Here is a 13,033-nt window from a genome sequence, read left to right as displayed (position 1 = left end):
CTCCACACGTCCTTTCACTGTGGGAAGTCAGGTAGACCCTTTGGAGCTCTAACACCCCTCTGTTTGTGGCTTTCTAAATGACTCCTTTCAGATGAGATTTCACATACACACAAAAATAGGAGGTGGGGCATGGGCAGCTTTGAGTGACAGAGCACCAGCTTGTGGGGGAGGGGACATGGTGGCCGCCAGGGAGGCTGGAAGCCACCGATGGACGCACGGAAGCAGCACGCACATCCAGTGTGGGGTTTCCCAGCAACCTGACCATGGAGTGCGGATCTGCTCAGCAGCCTCAACCTGGATAGAGGCTACGTTTGTGCCTCCCTCCATTTCCAGCCCCCCCTTTTCTAGAAGGATGGGTGAGGGGTGTGGTGGAAAGTTCCAAACTTCCGATCATGGTTTGGTCTTTCTTGTGAGCAGCTCCCATCCAGGAGCCCACCAAGAGTTACCTCATTAAAACTCAAGATGTTCCTACCAGCCAGGAAATCCTAAGGGATTTAGGAGCTCTGTTTCAGGAACTGGGGTCAGAGACTAAATGTTAGAACAAATGTTGGCACCCCCATTCATGAGGGTTTTAGGAGCTCTGTGCCAGGAACCAGGGTAGAGACCAATACATACATTTCTTACCATTTCGCACCAGTATATCATATTCCTTGGTTTCCTCCAAATGCTTGGGTCCTCTTGTTTGTTGGAATAGAAAAAAGAGAATGGTTGAGCACTATTAGTGAACGCATCTAACTAGAAAGGAGACACTCAGGAAGTGAGCCTTGCCCCCGAGGACCACGTGATGCAGCCAGTACTGAGCGACTAAGCCCAGATGTTCCTCATAGAGGTCTCTCTCTAGCTTCTGCAGACCCATCCCTGCGACGGGGAGGAGCTGGGGAGGAGGTGACCCCTACCGGGAAGGTGTCGCTGTTCTTTCTGTAATCTTCTGACGCCCATCCTCTACCCATAATTGTAGCTTTCTGCCATAACGTAGGAAATTGTCATCTTTGAAGTACTTTCTACTGTTCTGGGACTCTTCAATCTTTTTTGCTCCCTCTCCCCTGCCCCTTCTTTTCCCCCTCCTTCCTTCCACTCACCCCCTCCCTCTTTTTCTTCCCTTTTCTTCTGGCTTCCCCTTTCTCCCCACTTTCTCTCTTTCTCCTACTTCTTCCCCATCCCCTGCTTTCCCTCTTCTTCCATCTGGTCTCTCCTTCCATTGTTGATCCCTGCCCCATCCGTGATCTAGTTATTTCTTTAAATAAGTCAACTAGGTTGGTTTGGTGCGATGTAGTTTCTCACTAAATAGAATGCCTCCCCATTTGCCTCCCCGAACCAGGAAGAAGAAATGCCAGAAGTAGAAATTGACATTGATGATCTTCTTGATGCTGACAGTGAAGAAGAGAGAGCTTTAAAGTTACGGGTAAGCCGCTTTCAAAATCTAGAACTTGCCTGTTGTGAGTGCTTGAATCGGCTTGCATCTCCGGAACCCGGTGTGCACTGATCCTGCCCTAGGGCGGTGTTAGCACCAGGACCCGAGCAGGCAGTGGGCCGAGAGGAGAGGAGGGGGGGTGCTCAGTATCCGTTCCCCCTGCACGGCGTCTCTGATGGTAAAGCAGTTCTTGACTATGGTCAGTTCTCAAACCGCCTACCCGGTATGAGATTCTGCAGCCACATCTTCTTGGAGGAAGAGCTGGTTCTTGCTTCCAGAAATCCGTTTGCCAGGACAGGAAGTGATGTTCCAGTTATGTGAGAGGAGAGGTGCTGGGCCAGATCTGGGGCGCCCAAGCCAGGACTCTGGTCTCCCGGTTTTGGATTTTCTCACCCAGGAAATCAGTTTCTAGAGCAGATTGTTTACAACCTAATAAAAGAAAGATTGTTAGAGTACACTTGCCTGGTAACCTCCTAGTACAACAGCGGATGTTGAAGCTGTCTCCTATTTCCTCAGTCCAAAGCAAGACAACATTTCTTTCCCTTCCCACAGGAGGTCAGATCTATCATTTTAATATCTGCATTTGGGAGTTTCTAAAACCAATTAGCTTCTGCCCTGTCATGGCTCTTTGTGGTCACTGATAATTACTGCTAATGGTCGTTGGTCATCACCAACGGCAAGGGATCTCTAAAGGCAACAAAAGGACACATTTTAATGTATTAATGTGTCCCGTGTGTTAATAATTACTAGTGTCCCTTGTGTGGTGAACAGTCTCAGCTTAGTGATCATTCCTTGTTGGTAAATTTACGATTGCATTAGCATCTAGTTACGAAAGTTAGAAAAAGTAAAGCAGGCAGCAGGTTCTGCAGAAAATGTAGTGGCCTATAGAAGGTTTTTTATAAAATTAAGGACTTCAAAGGGGCTTTAGCTACTTTTAGTAGCCCAAAGGAAAGGCACGTGTGTGTTCTGAAGAGTGCAAAGCGTTCGTGCGTAGGAATGTACAACTTTCGATATCTTCAAGACGACCCGACAGGTGCTGAGATAAAGTGTTTTTCTAGATGGTCGATAGAAAATCTGGATTTACCATGCATAGTAGAACACCATGAAGATAAAATAATTTTTAATTTCACTTTTTAAATGATAATGGATTTTAAAATAATCAAACTTACCTTCTGTGTATTTTATTCTAGGAAGCTCTTGTAGACTGCTACAAACCAACAGAGGTAAACAAATCGCTTTTCCTAAATGCTGTGTTTGAATTCGTTTTTATTAAACCAGTTTGCATATTTTTAAAGCCAAACAACAATACATGGTTTGGTTATATGTATACTAAGGAATTTTTCTTACCTGTAGGTCAAGTGCATGCTTGACTAGTATTAACTTCCTTAAATGTATGCCCAGGCTTATCTGGTTCAAGAAGATTTAAAACTAATGGAATTGGGTGTGTTGCTTGTCTTTTTAAAAAATTCTTTATTTATATCTGATTTTATTAACATATACTCTGTTATTAGTTTCAGGGGTAGAATTTAGTGATCCATCAGTTGTGCATAACACCTATTACATCAAGTGCCCTCCCTAATACCAATCACCCAGTAATCCCCAAAAGCCAAATTCAAAGGTAATTATGAGAGGGTTTGGAATCATTTTAGTGATTTGTTAGTGTTTTAGGAAAATGTTAGTAAAGTGTTAGATCTGTAACTGGAGAATGCATTCTTTTATTAAATAGATATGCATTTTTAAGAAATATTAAGTGAAGTCTGTCATTCAGAAGCATTGCCTTTATTGGAAGAAGTTTTATGCCCGTGTTTGCGTATTTACCATCAAGTGGATAAATATTAGTATAAAAAACAGTGGGTATTAGTTTGGTTAGACCAAAGCATTTAAGGTATACTCCAAAGAGTGAAAGCATGGTGGAGAAATTAGGGATTTGATCAATCATGAAAAAAATTGATAAAGGAAGTCTTTTTCATTTGATCCTATGATAAATCAGAGAAATAGAATATCCATCCAATGTTTTTCGCAACATTGGAGCAGTGGTACTAGGACTTCTGATTTTTGAAGTGATGTAGCTACAAAGAGAGAGGAAAGCATACTTCCCCTAGATTGTATAAGATTAAAATGAATATGGTGTTTTGTGATTGTTTGGCTTGGGCCAGTTACTTACTTGAGCTTTATTCTTATAGTCTCCAGTGTTCCTTAATGCTGATTGTATCGTAGAGATCTTTAATTCTAATTTTAAAATTGTAAAGATGTTAAGTATATTTTTTAAATCAATGTAGCATATAGTCATAGTTTTGAAAGCCATATATACAACTACGCTTATAAAGGAAATATAACATTGCCTGTTTCATTCTTCAGTCCCTCTTCCTAAAGGTATATATTTTATATTTATATATTATATTCAAATAGATTTATACATCAACACTTTTGGCTGTTTTCCTACTATTTACTCTTGTATTCCTAAATATGCAACTGCTTTTTTTTTTCATTTATTCACCTAAGGAGAAATATGATAACTCTCTCACTTTCCCTGTAATTCATTTTCCTCATCCCCTTGATAAAGTTATTGACCAGTATTTTGTTGAATCAGTGGTCAAGGTTTACAGTATTATGATTTAAACAGATATTTTTTCACTGCTAAGCCAAACAGTAACATATAACCATTGCTCCTTTTTTGTATAGCTCTTTGTTTTTTCTGGAGTTCATGCTATCTTGTCTTTTATTTTTGTCTAGTGCCTATTGCTATTTTTTAATGAACTCTCCAATATCTTTGTCAAACAGGTAGATTCTTCTCTGTATACTCAAACCTGTCATTACTATGCTCCCACCCAGGCTTTCCTCGTAGTACCCTTATGCAACAATCTGGAGAAGTTATTCTCTGGGTCTACTGAGTAGCTACTGTAATAAGATTTCTGTTCACTGTTGTCCTGTTTGATGCTTTGTTTCTTAAATCCCAGTCTTCCTCATTTTTGTGGGAGTACATCCTCCAGTAGGTTTTTGGGAAAAGATGCATAGAAGGTAAATGTTTTGAACCCTTGCTTGTATAAAAATGTATCTTGATTAATCGTTTGGATGGTATAGAATTCTGGGATTTTAAGGCATTATCCTATTTTTTAATCATTTCTCATATTAAAAGTCTGATGCCACTTCCATTCTCAGACTTTTGTATGTGACCTATTTTCCCCCCTCAATTACATTTAAGATGATCCACACTTTGAAATTTTACGGTGATATACCTCAGTGTGGGTCCTTTTTTATTCACATGCTGGGTACTTTGCAAACTCTTTTAGTCTGTAGTTATATGTATTTCAATTCTTCAAAATTTATTTATTTATTTATTTATTATCAATTTCTTCCTCAGTATTCTATAGTACTGGCTCTCCTTTTATTTAGATGTTACGTCTTTTGGGTGGAGCCTCTAATTTCTTATCTTTTTCCTTTCATTGTCCGTCTCCTTGATTTTTTATTCTACTTTCTGAGAGATTTCTGACTTTACTATCTAGTCTTTTTACTGATATTTTAAAATTTCAGCTGTGTTATTTTTAATATTTAAGAGCACTTTCTTGCTCTCTGTTCACTATTCTGTTTTACTATTTCTTAGTGTTTCATGGACACATTTTATAATTTTTTTCTCTTTGAGGATATTAACAAATGTTTGATTTCTTTATTTTTGTTTTTAAGATTTTTCTGCTCCCTGTGTGGTCTCTGTTTGCTCTGAATCTCACTTTTTTCTTTTTGTTTTCATCTGTCCTTGCCTGTTTTTGGCAACTTGTCCAAGAGCGTTAGGACCCAGTAAACTGATTAAATTCATGTAGCATGAGCACAGCTTGTCTACTGGTGGGTCTCACCATGGAGTGATCAGGTTACAAACCAACTTTTTTTTGGTGATGGTGGTGGTGGTGGTGATGGTGTGTATATGTGCAAAAGAAGTGGTCCCAACTCAACTCAAAATGTCACTATTTGAACACTTTTTTACTGAAAAGATTCAGGTTTTGTTTTTGTTTTTTTAAGAGTTGGACCATATAAACTCCTTGAGGAGTTGATAGTTAGATTAGAGGCTTTCTGGAGACAAGGACAAGGATGGAGGCAAGAGACCTCACCATCAGCTTTTTTGGGAAAAGAACTTCTTTGTTTATAGTTATCTGGGGAATTAATGGAAGAGTTAAATTAATTAGGGGCACCTGGGTGTCTCATTTGGTTAAAGTGTCTGCCTTTAGGTCATGATCTCGGTGCTGGGGTCGTGCTCCGTGTTGGGCTCTCTGCTGGGTGGGGAGTCTGCTTCTCCCTCTCGCTTTCTCTGTGCTTTCCCTCTCTTTCTCAAATAAATATATTAAATCTTAAAAAAAGAAATTATATATTTGGAGAGTTATATTAAATTGTTGTGAAAGGTTAAACAAGAATAGTAGAATAGTCAAGAAAGGTGATAGATTGTGTCACTGATCACGTGTGATGTGGGGGTGGGAGGGTTGCTGTTGAAAGTAGATTTAGACTCGGTGTAGACGTGCCATTTACTCAGTTAATCATTCCCTTCTTCACTTCTCCTTCTAGTGGGACAGTTCATGTTCTGGTATTTAGGTAAGAAAGGTTGGGCTTTCATGAGACCTATTCTCTTCCAATTGTGCAGTATCTAGGAAGCAAAATATTCACACTTGTTAAAAGCCAGGCAGTTAAATGAAAACAATGAGTCTTGCTTCCCCCAAGAATAAAAGTATTCCTCATCTGGTTTTTATGATGAGGTTTAAGAGATGAAAGATGTAATATTTGAATTCTCTTTGGAGTTCCAAAGGAAGAAAGAAGAAAAAGCATTTACATGTGAACTTCTCTCTGTCCTTTAGCTCATGGTTTCTAGAAATAGAAATGGTGACAAATGCTAAGGAATTTCTGTCAAGTTCATTCATCCATTAAAGGGGTCATTTCAGAAAAGGTTGGCAGTTGGGTTATGATGGTAAAAATTATAGCTTATTGTTTTCCCAAAGCTCTAGAGTTCACATCGCAGTAATAAACATTATCTTATTTAATCCTCACAGTCCTGACCTGAAGAAGAAAGTTAAGTTATTTTGTCTCTGACCTCACAGCAGTGAGCAAAGGGAAGACTCAACCCTGAGTTTCAGACCCCTGATCTTGTGCTCATTCTTTCCCCCTGCTTGGCTCCCTAAGCTACTAGACTTGGAAAGACATTTAGGACCTCAAAGGACTTGGTCCTATCTCAACTAAGTGCCTACCAATTAACAATGTTCTTTTCAAAGTAGCCCATTATGAAGGTGCTATTTTTTTTGATCAAAGGAATTTGCATACAGTTTTATGTCACTTTGAAGTTAACCAATGTAAGGAAAATATCTCTGCTGATTCAGGGACATTTATTTATAGTCTCCTTGCTGAGGTGGGGTGGGTGGTAGGAAGACTGGGCTTTAAGACAAGAGTTTTTTTTTTTTTTTTTTTTAATTTTAAGAGATTTTTAAAAAAATTTTTTAATTTTAAAATTTTAAATTTTAAAGTGTGACTCTCAATACTCTTTAAAATTAAAGAGAGATTGAGAGAGAGAGAGAGAGAAAGTATGCAAGTGAGAAAGGGGGAGAGGGAGAAGTATCTTTAAGGAGACCCCTTGCTCAGCGTGGAACCCCACCCAGGCCTCCATCCCAGGACCCTGAGATCATGACATGAGTCAAAATCAAGAATCAGATGCTCAACCGTCTGAGCACCGAGGCGCCCTCTAAAACAAGAGTTTTATGTGAGCAACAGCACTACATATGTGTGACTTTCAGCCTTTTCTCAACCTCTTGAGCCTCCATTTCCTCCCCTGTAAAATGGAGGTAATAACCACCTCTCTGGGTTTTCATAACCAGTATTTGCACTGATAATTTTAGAGATAGTAATAATAATAATAATAGCTCAATAATTACTAAGCACATGTCAGGGACTGATCTAAGTACGTTACATGTATTAACTTATTTCTTCTCCACAACAAAACTGTGAGGTTGACACTATTGTTATCAGGAATTTGAGACATAGAAGGACTATGTCATTTGCCTGAAGTGATATAATTAATAGTTGGAGAAGTCAGGATATGTACAAGAGCACCCAGCATAGAGCTTGACACATGTTAGTCAAATCTTGTTCTATATAAGGTAATATTTCTCCATTACATATTAAATATGAAAAATGCCCCAGATCACCAATAATGACATCTTGAATTATTCAGCCTGAAGAGTGGGCTTTAAAGAACTTGCTATTTTCACAGAAGTGATATTGTTTTTGGTGTGTCATGTGCTTTGGGTCCATAGTTTCATTTTAGGGAGGGCACTGGTTAATCAAAAAAGAACTTGTATGTTCTCATTTTGATTCATATTCTTAGCTGTGGACTGTCAATGTGCAAATTTTTTCTGACTAGGCCTTTCAAGACAAAGCAATGTAATTGTGGTCACCACACTAATGTATTTGTGGTTGATTAGTAAGAATGGTGTTTTAATTTTTTTTCCCCCTGAGTAGATGACATTTCTGATGTAGCTGATATTAAAACAGAGCTGATTTTTTTTTAAGATTTTATTTATTTATTTGACAGACAGAGATGACAAGTAGGCAGAGAGGCAGGCAGAGAGAGGAGGAAGCAGGCTCTCGGCTGAGCAGAGAGTCCCATGCGGGGCTTGATCCCAGGACCCTGGGATCATGACCTGAGCTGAAGGCAGAGGCTTTAACCCACTGAGCCACCCAGGCATCCCAAAACAGAGCTGATTTAAATGTAGAAAAATAATGTTTCTATATAATGCAAGAGGAAAAGGAGTCATTTAATTTTGGTTGATATTTGGATTTGAATGATCAGTAGTGACAGCCTGGTGAACATTATAGAAATCTGAGATGGGCTATTGGGGCCAGCTAGCCAGGCTGGGGAAGAGCTTCTTGTCCTATTTCTCATTCTTACTTTGCATGGTTTTGAAATCTTAGGATCACACAGGAGCATTTCCACTTACTGCTATGGTGGACAGAAAATGCTTTTAATTTGGGCTCGAGGGCATCTGTCTTACCATCTGTTACAGGAGTTGTCAGTCCAGTCAATGGACTCGTAGGAATCTCCTTTTATAGTTGATGGCTCTGCCATTGTTCTCTGATAAACATCATATTTTTTTTTTCTGTGCATTTAGCAATCAGAGTCTGTAGGTTGATACGCATCAGGCTTTTACACAGGATGACTGCCTATGAGTAGGTGGTGAGAGGCATATCTGGGTCCTAGTAATCTGTGGGGTCACGGAAATGTCACAGCCACATGATGATGCAGGAAATGGATGTCTGATCGTGGTTTGCAGTAGAAATTGACTAGTGGTTTCGAAAATGCAGGCGTACATTGTTGTTCTACCCAGGTTGATGGTGGGAAGGTAGGATCTTCCTCTTTCGCCACGGCATCTTGGTGACTGCATCTCACTTTTCTGACCGACTTTTGTGGGGCCCATTGTTACTCACCCCGCTCACATTGGTCTTGCTCCATTTAGCATTTTAAGCCATCTTGCAAAATATCGTTCCGCTGTGTATACGTGGAAGTCATGGTAGTGCTCAGAGCTCCTGTTCTGAGCTCATTGCGGTGGACAGAAGAGATAAACTGGGTATTTCTAACATAGAAAGTTTGCGTGTGTGACCAGAGGAGACATGGCTTGGCATTTTGCTATCTTCTCTCTACTCGTTTGCCCAACAAATGTTTATTGAACATCTATGTGCCTATAATGAATCTAGGGACTTAGATAACGCAGTGAACCTGGGCATCCATTGAGAAAACAGTCTTTCCTAAGTTCACAGTTGACTGTGGTGAGAATTAACTGTTCAAAGGATATTAAAATAGGAATAAAGGCCAGAAATGCCAGGATGTCAGCTTATCCCATCGCTTTCCAAGTTAGTTACCAAACTGCCTACTGGAATGTGCTTTGAGTGGCTCCGCACTTGCTAGAGAAAGACAAGGGCATAGCCATTTCACTCCATTATAAATGGGTCAGAGTGACTCCATGCAGAGAAATCTTTCTTCTCAGCTCTCATGGGGTTTGCTCAAGAAAGACTGTAGTTTGGGGCTGGAATGGGGAAGAGAGCCTGAATGCTGGATTAATGAGTTGAAATACACCTGTTGGAAGCTGTCAGCTTTAGAACAATGTTTCCGAAGAGTGAGGACATTGGGAGCTTCCAAGAAAAGCCTGGAATCAATGACTATGACATTCTAGAAGTTGTAGCCATTGGGTAGGAAAGCCTTGTTATATTCTAGTGTAATTAGGGTGGCTAGTAATAAAGGACTGGGATTTATTAACCAGAAACAGGAGTAGCTTTACCAAGTAGCCAAAAGGATTTTGGCCCCCATATGCCCGTCACTCACATACTTTCTCCTGAGGGCTCCTTAGGCACCAGGCATCCTCTGCTCAGGGAGAAGGAGCCCGGAGGTGCTGAAGCTCGCACTTGGACCCATATTTGAGTCCCCATCTGCACTCTGTCTCTCACTGCCTTTCTCTGAACTCTTACTAGGTCAGCACCAGCACTCCTTTGGAATATTTGTAAACCTGGTTCAGGTTGTCTTCCTTGAGGAAATCAACCCGGAAGGGTTAAGTAAGCTTGCCAAGGACATGAAGTCATGGAGCAAAACTCCACATGTCTCCTTCCGTCTTTATTCAGCATGTTCTGTAGAGTTAGGGAACAGTCCACAAGCGCATCCTCATTTCCAGCACCTATTGTAAGTGTAGAGGTCACCAAGACCCTGTTCATATTTGACAATGTGCTAGAAGGACCCACGGCACTCACTGTGTGCTTCTATATGCTTCTTTCATTCTGTTACAGTCAAAGGCTACAGATAAAAATCAGCCAAGGGAAGGATACATGGGACACAAGTCCAGGAAAGTTCCAAACACGGGGCCTCCAGCTGTCCTGTCTCGGTGGCATCCTGGGCAGCACTGATTCTCTTAGCTATGACGTGCAACACTGTGTACAGAGTCTTGCCAACCAGGGAAGAAGCTCACCAGGTCCTTGATGCCCAGAGTTTTTCCTGGGACTTGGTTACATAGACTGCCCATGAGCTTGACTTCAGTTACCAGTCCCTTGGTATACTGAGCTGATATCACATCACCCAAAGCCCCTCCCCCAATAAATCACACTGTTAGTCTCTCTAGTGTGGGTCAAGAGCCCTGGGGTAAACAAAGATACTTTAATCAGGCAAGGCAGTCCAAGAGCTTAGAGCTCACCTCCCAGAAACTGAGGGCAAAGACGACCTCTTCTGGGGCAAGGTGAAGTTCTTTACCAAGCAGGATGGGCATGAGAAGAGTGATAATGATGATGATGACAATATTGGAACATAAGGAAAGAAGAGGTAGATGCTATTATAGGATGAGCCATATAGGTCTGGCTTTAGATGCCCCCCCAGTAATTATTATAATTATTTTTAAAGATTTTATCTATTTATTTGAAAGAGAGAGAATGAGAAAGTGAGAGAGAAAGCATGAGAAGGGGAGAATTAGAAGGGAAGTAGACTCCCTTCTGAGCAGAGAGCCTGATGCGGGACTCAATCCCAGGACTCCAGGATCATGACCTGAGCTGAAGGCAGTTGCTTAACCAACTGAGCCACCCAGGGAACCCAACCCCTTCCCCCCAGTAATTAACGATGGTTATTTTTAAAAAACATACGATGGAGGCAGTACAGGCTTTCAAGGACAGTGGGTCTTTAAGCGGCTGGCATTTTTGAGTGTTGGTGATTTTATGGCCTTTTCCTTGTTCATTAAATTCAGAATGAACATGTTTTTGAAGCTGATCAACCCAAATTATAAACAGCTCCACATTCTCTTCTTGAGTTTGGACTTAATTTGGACAGAAGAGAGAACGCCAATTAAAGACAATTTGACACATGACTTTTGGATTTCTAAATCGTTAGAAAAGGGAGTCATAATCAGAAACAAATCTCACCACTTGTAAATTCAGTAAGATGTCATTTTAACAAGATTTAGGTGTTGGTAACAAGTAATATTCTCTTTCATTGATAATGGGGCCCTTGATAAAATTATTTCAGTTTTTCTTAGTGATTATAAAGTTAGAGATTAAAATTTTGCTGGATTTACTCCACTGGTGGTTTATTGCAGTGGGATTATTGATGTGGGTTTTATTTTACATTGTCCAAATAGCAAGTGTACTAGTTCTGAGAAGCCAGTCATTAGTAAGTGAAGGAAGAATTGAATGCCGAAGAGGCTGAGTATGGAGAGGGCAGGTGAACGGTTGTGCCACATACAAATGAAGGTTAGACTCCGGGTACAAAATAATTAGTCTAAGAGCAGTGGCCCGAGTCTCTAAAATAGATTAATGGGACCACTTTCACCAGCAAAACAAATTAATCTCTAAAGGCAGACAGTCGAGAACATAAATGGACAGCACAGTGTCAAGTGGCTTTAAGTTTGAAGAAGGAAAGAAGGAAACAACCAGGATGCACTTATGACCTTCTGGAATTTCTGTGGGCAGCAGGGGTTATAATGAGAGCAGGCATAAAACTATTCCCCGTAACAGATTTCATAAACCTCTTTTCAGATCATGAAAATGGACCGTTCTGCTGTGCACGGTGAGCAGACGAACCTCTCTAAAGATAAACAACACTCTCCCCAAACCCTCTAAAAAGAGGGGGACAATTAAATATTCACCTGTGAGTGATGCTGGCACTTGTGGTTCTGAAATGCATCAGAGGGTAGGGAGCAAATCCTGGTTGGGTTGGAGGACACAGGGCTGGGGAACCCCCCCAAAGCTGTTTGTCAGTGCTGATTCACTGCCTGTCTGTTGTCAGTGACGTGCATACGCAAGCTGATAAAAACTTACAGTGTGATTTTTCTAAATGCCTGGTTGGTTCTTGGAGCAGGGACGTTTTGCCATTTGGAATAGTTCTCAGTTGTTGCCATCACTTTTGAAAGAAGCGAGTACTGCCTTTCCATCACCCTCACCTATTTAAACTTCAGTGGATTTGGAAATTCTTCTTCCCCTCTCCCTGATCATGCTTTGCCTGATCCCCATGTCTTCTGATGCATGTCAGGCTTTTGGGAACTGTCAGGTTGATCTGTAAAAGTTGGGTGGTTGACTTGGGTTTGCTGTCGTTGGGCAGAGAGACTAAGCAGATGGTCCCCGTGAATATGCCTTTTAAGGAAGTGACTGATGCATTGATTGGGGTGACAAAGAGGGGACAGTACAAGGGGGAGTCACTGAGCCACACGGATCCCAGCCTTCAGAATCTTCACCTGCTCTCTCTCTCTCCACTCCACCCTGGACTCTGTATCAGGGGTGGATGATATTTTTTGGAAAAGCGATTTGAGCCTTCAGAGTTCTGCAGAGTTCTGCTGGGCACCTATTTTTAAAAAAAATTTTATTTTTTATTTATTTTCAGCATAACAGTATTCATTATTTTTGCACCACACCCAGTGCTCCATGCAAACCGTGCCCTCTATAATACCCACCTTTTACGGGAGCTCACTTGATCTGCACAACTATTGTGATCTGTGACAGTACGCACCAAGCAACAGTTTTAAGCATATCTTTCAAAAAGTCCTTTTGTGGGGAAAGACTTATAATTCAAGGGCTGCCACATAATATCCATTTGTCTTTTTTAAATGACTCTAAATACTGAAATTATGACAGAAG

At 40.8% G+C, this 13,033-nt stretch overlaps 1 protein-coding gene across 1 annotated transcript in view; it reads left to right on the top strand.

Moving 5' to 3' along the window:
* PPP1R14C (protein phosphatase 1 regulatory inhibitor subunit 14C) overlaps window positions 1-13,033 on the top strand; it is an 81,115-nt gene that overhangs the window by 55,654 nt on the left and 12,428 nt on the right. Inside the window, exons 2-3 of the mRNA XM_082730391.1 lie at window positions 1,319-1,402; window positions 2,602-2,634. Coding sequence (XP_082586517.1) covers window positions 1,319-1,402; window positions 2,602-2,634 — 117 coding nt within the window. The remainder of the gene's footprint in view (window positions 1-1,318; window positions 1,403-2,601; window positions 2,635-13,033) is intronic.

The sequence above is a fragment of the Mustela nivalis genome (assembly GCF_964662115.1).
Source record: "Mustela nivalis genome assembly, chromosome: 5".
In the NCBI taxonomy this organism is placed as follows: Eukaryota; Metazoa; Chordata; class Mammalia; order Carnivora; family Mustelidae; genus Mustela; species Mustela nivalis.
Note: the sequence above shows the minus strand (reverse complement) of the source record. Positions and strands in the feature narration are given on the sequence as shown.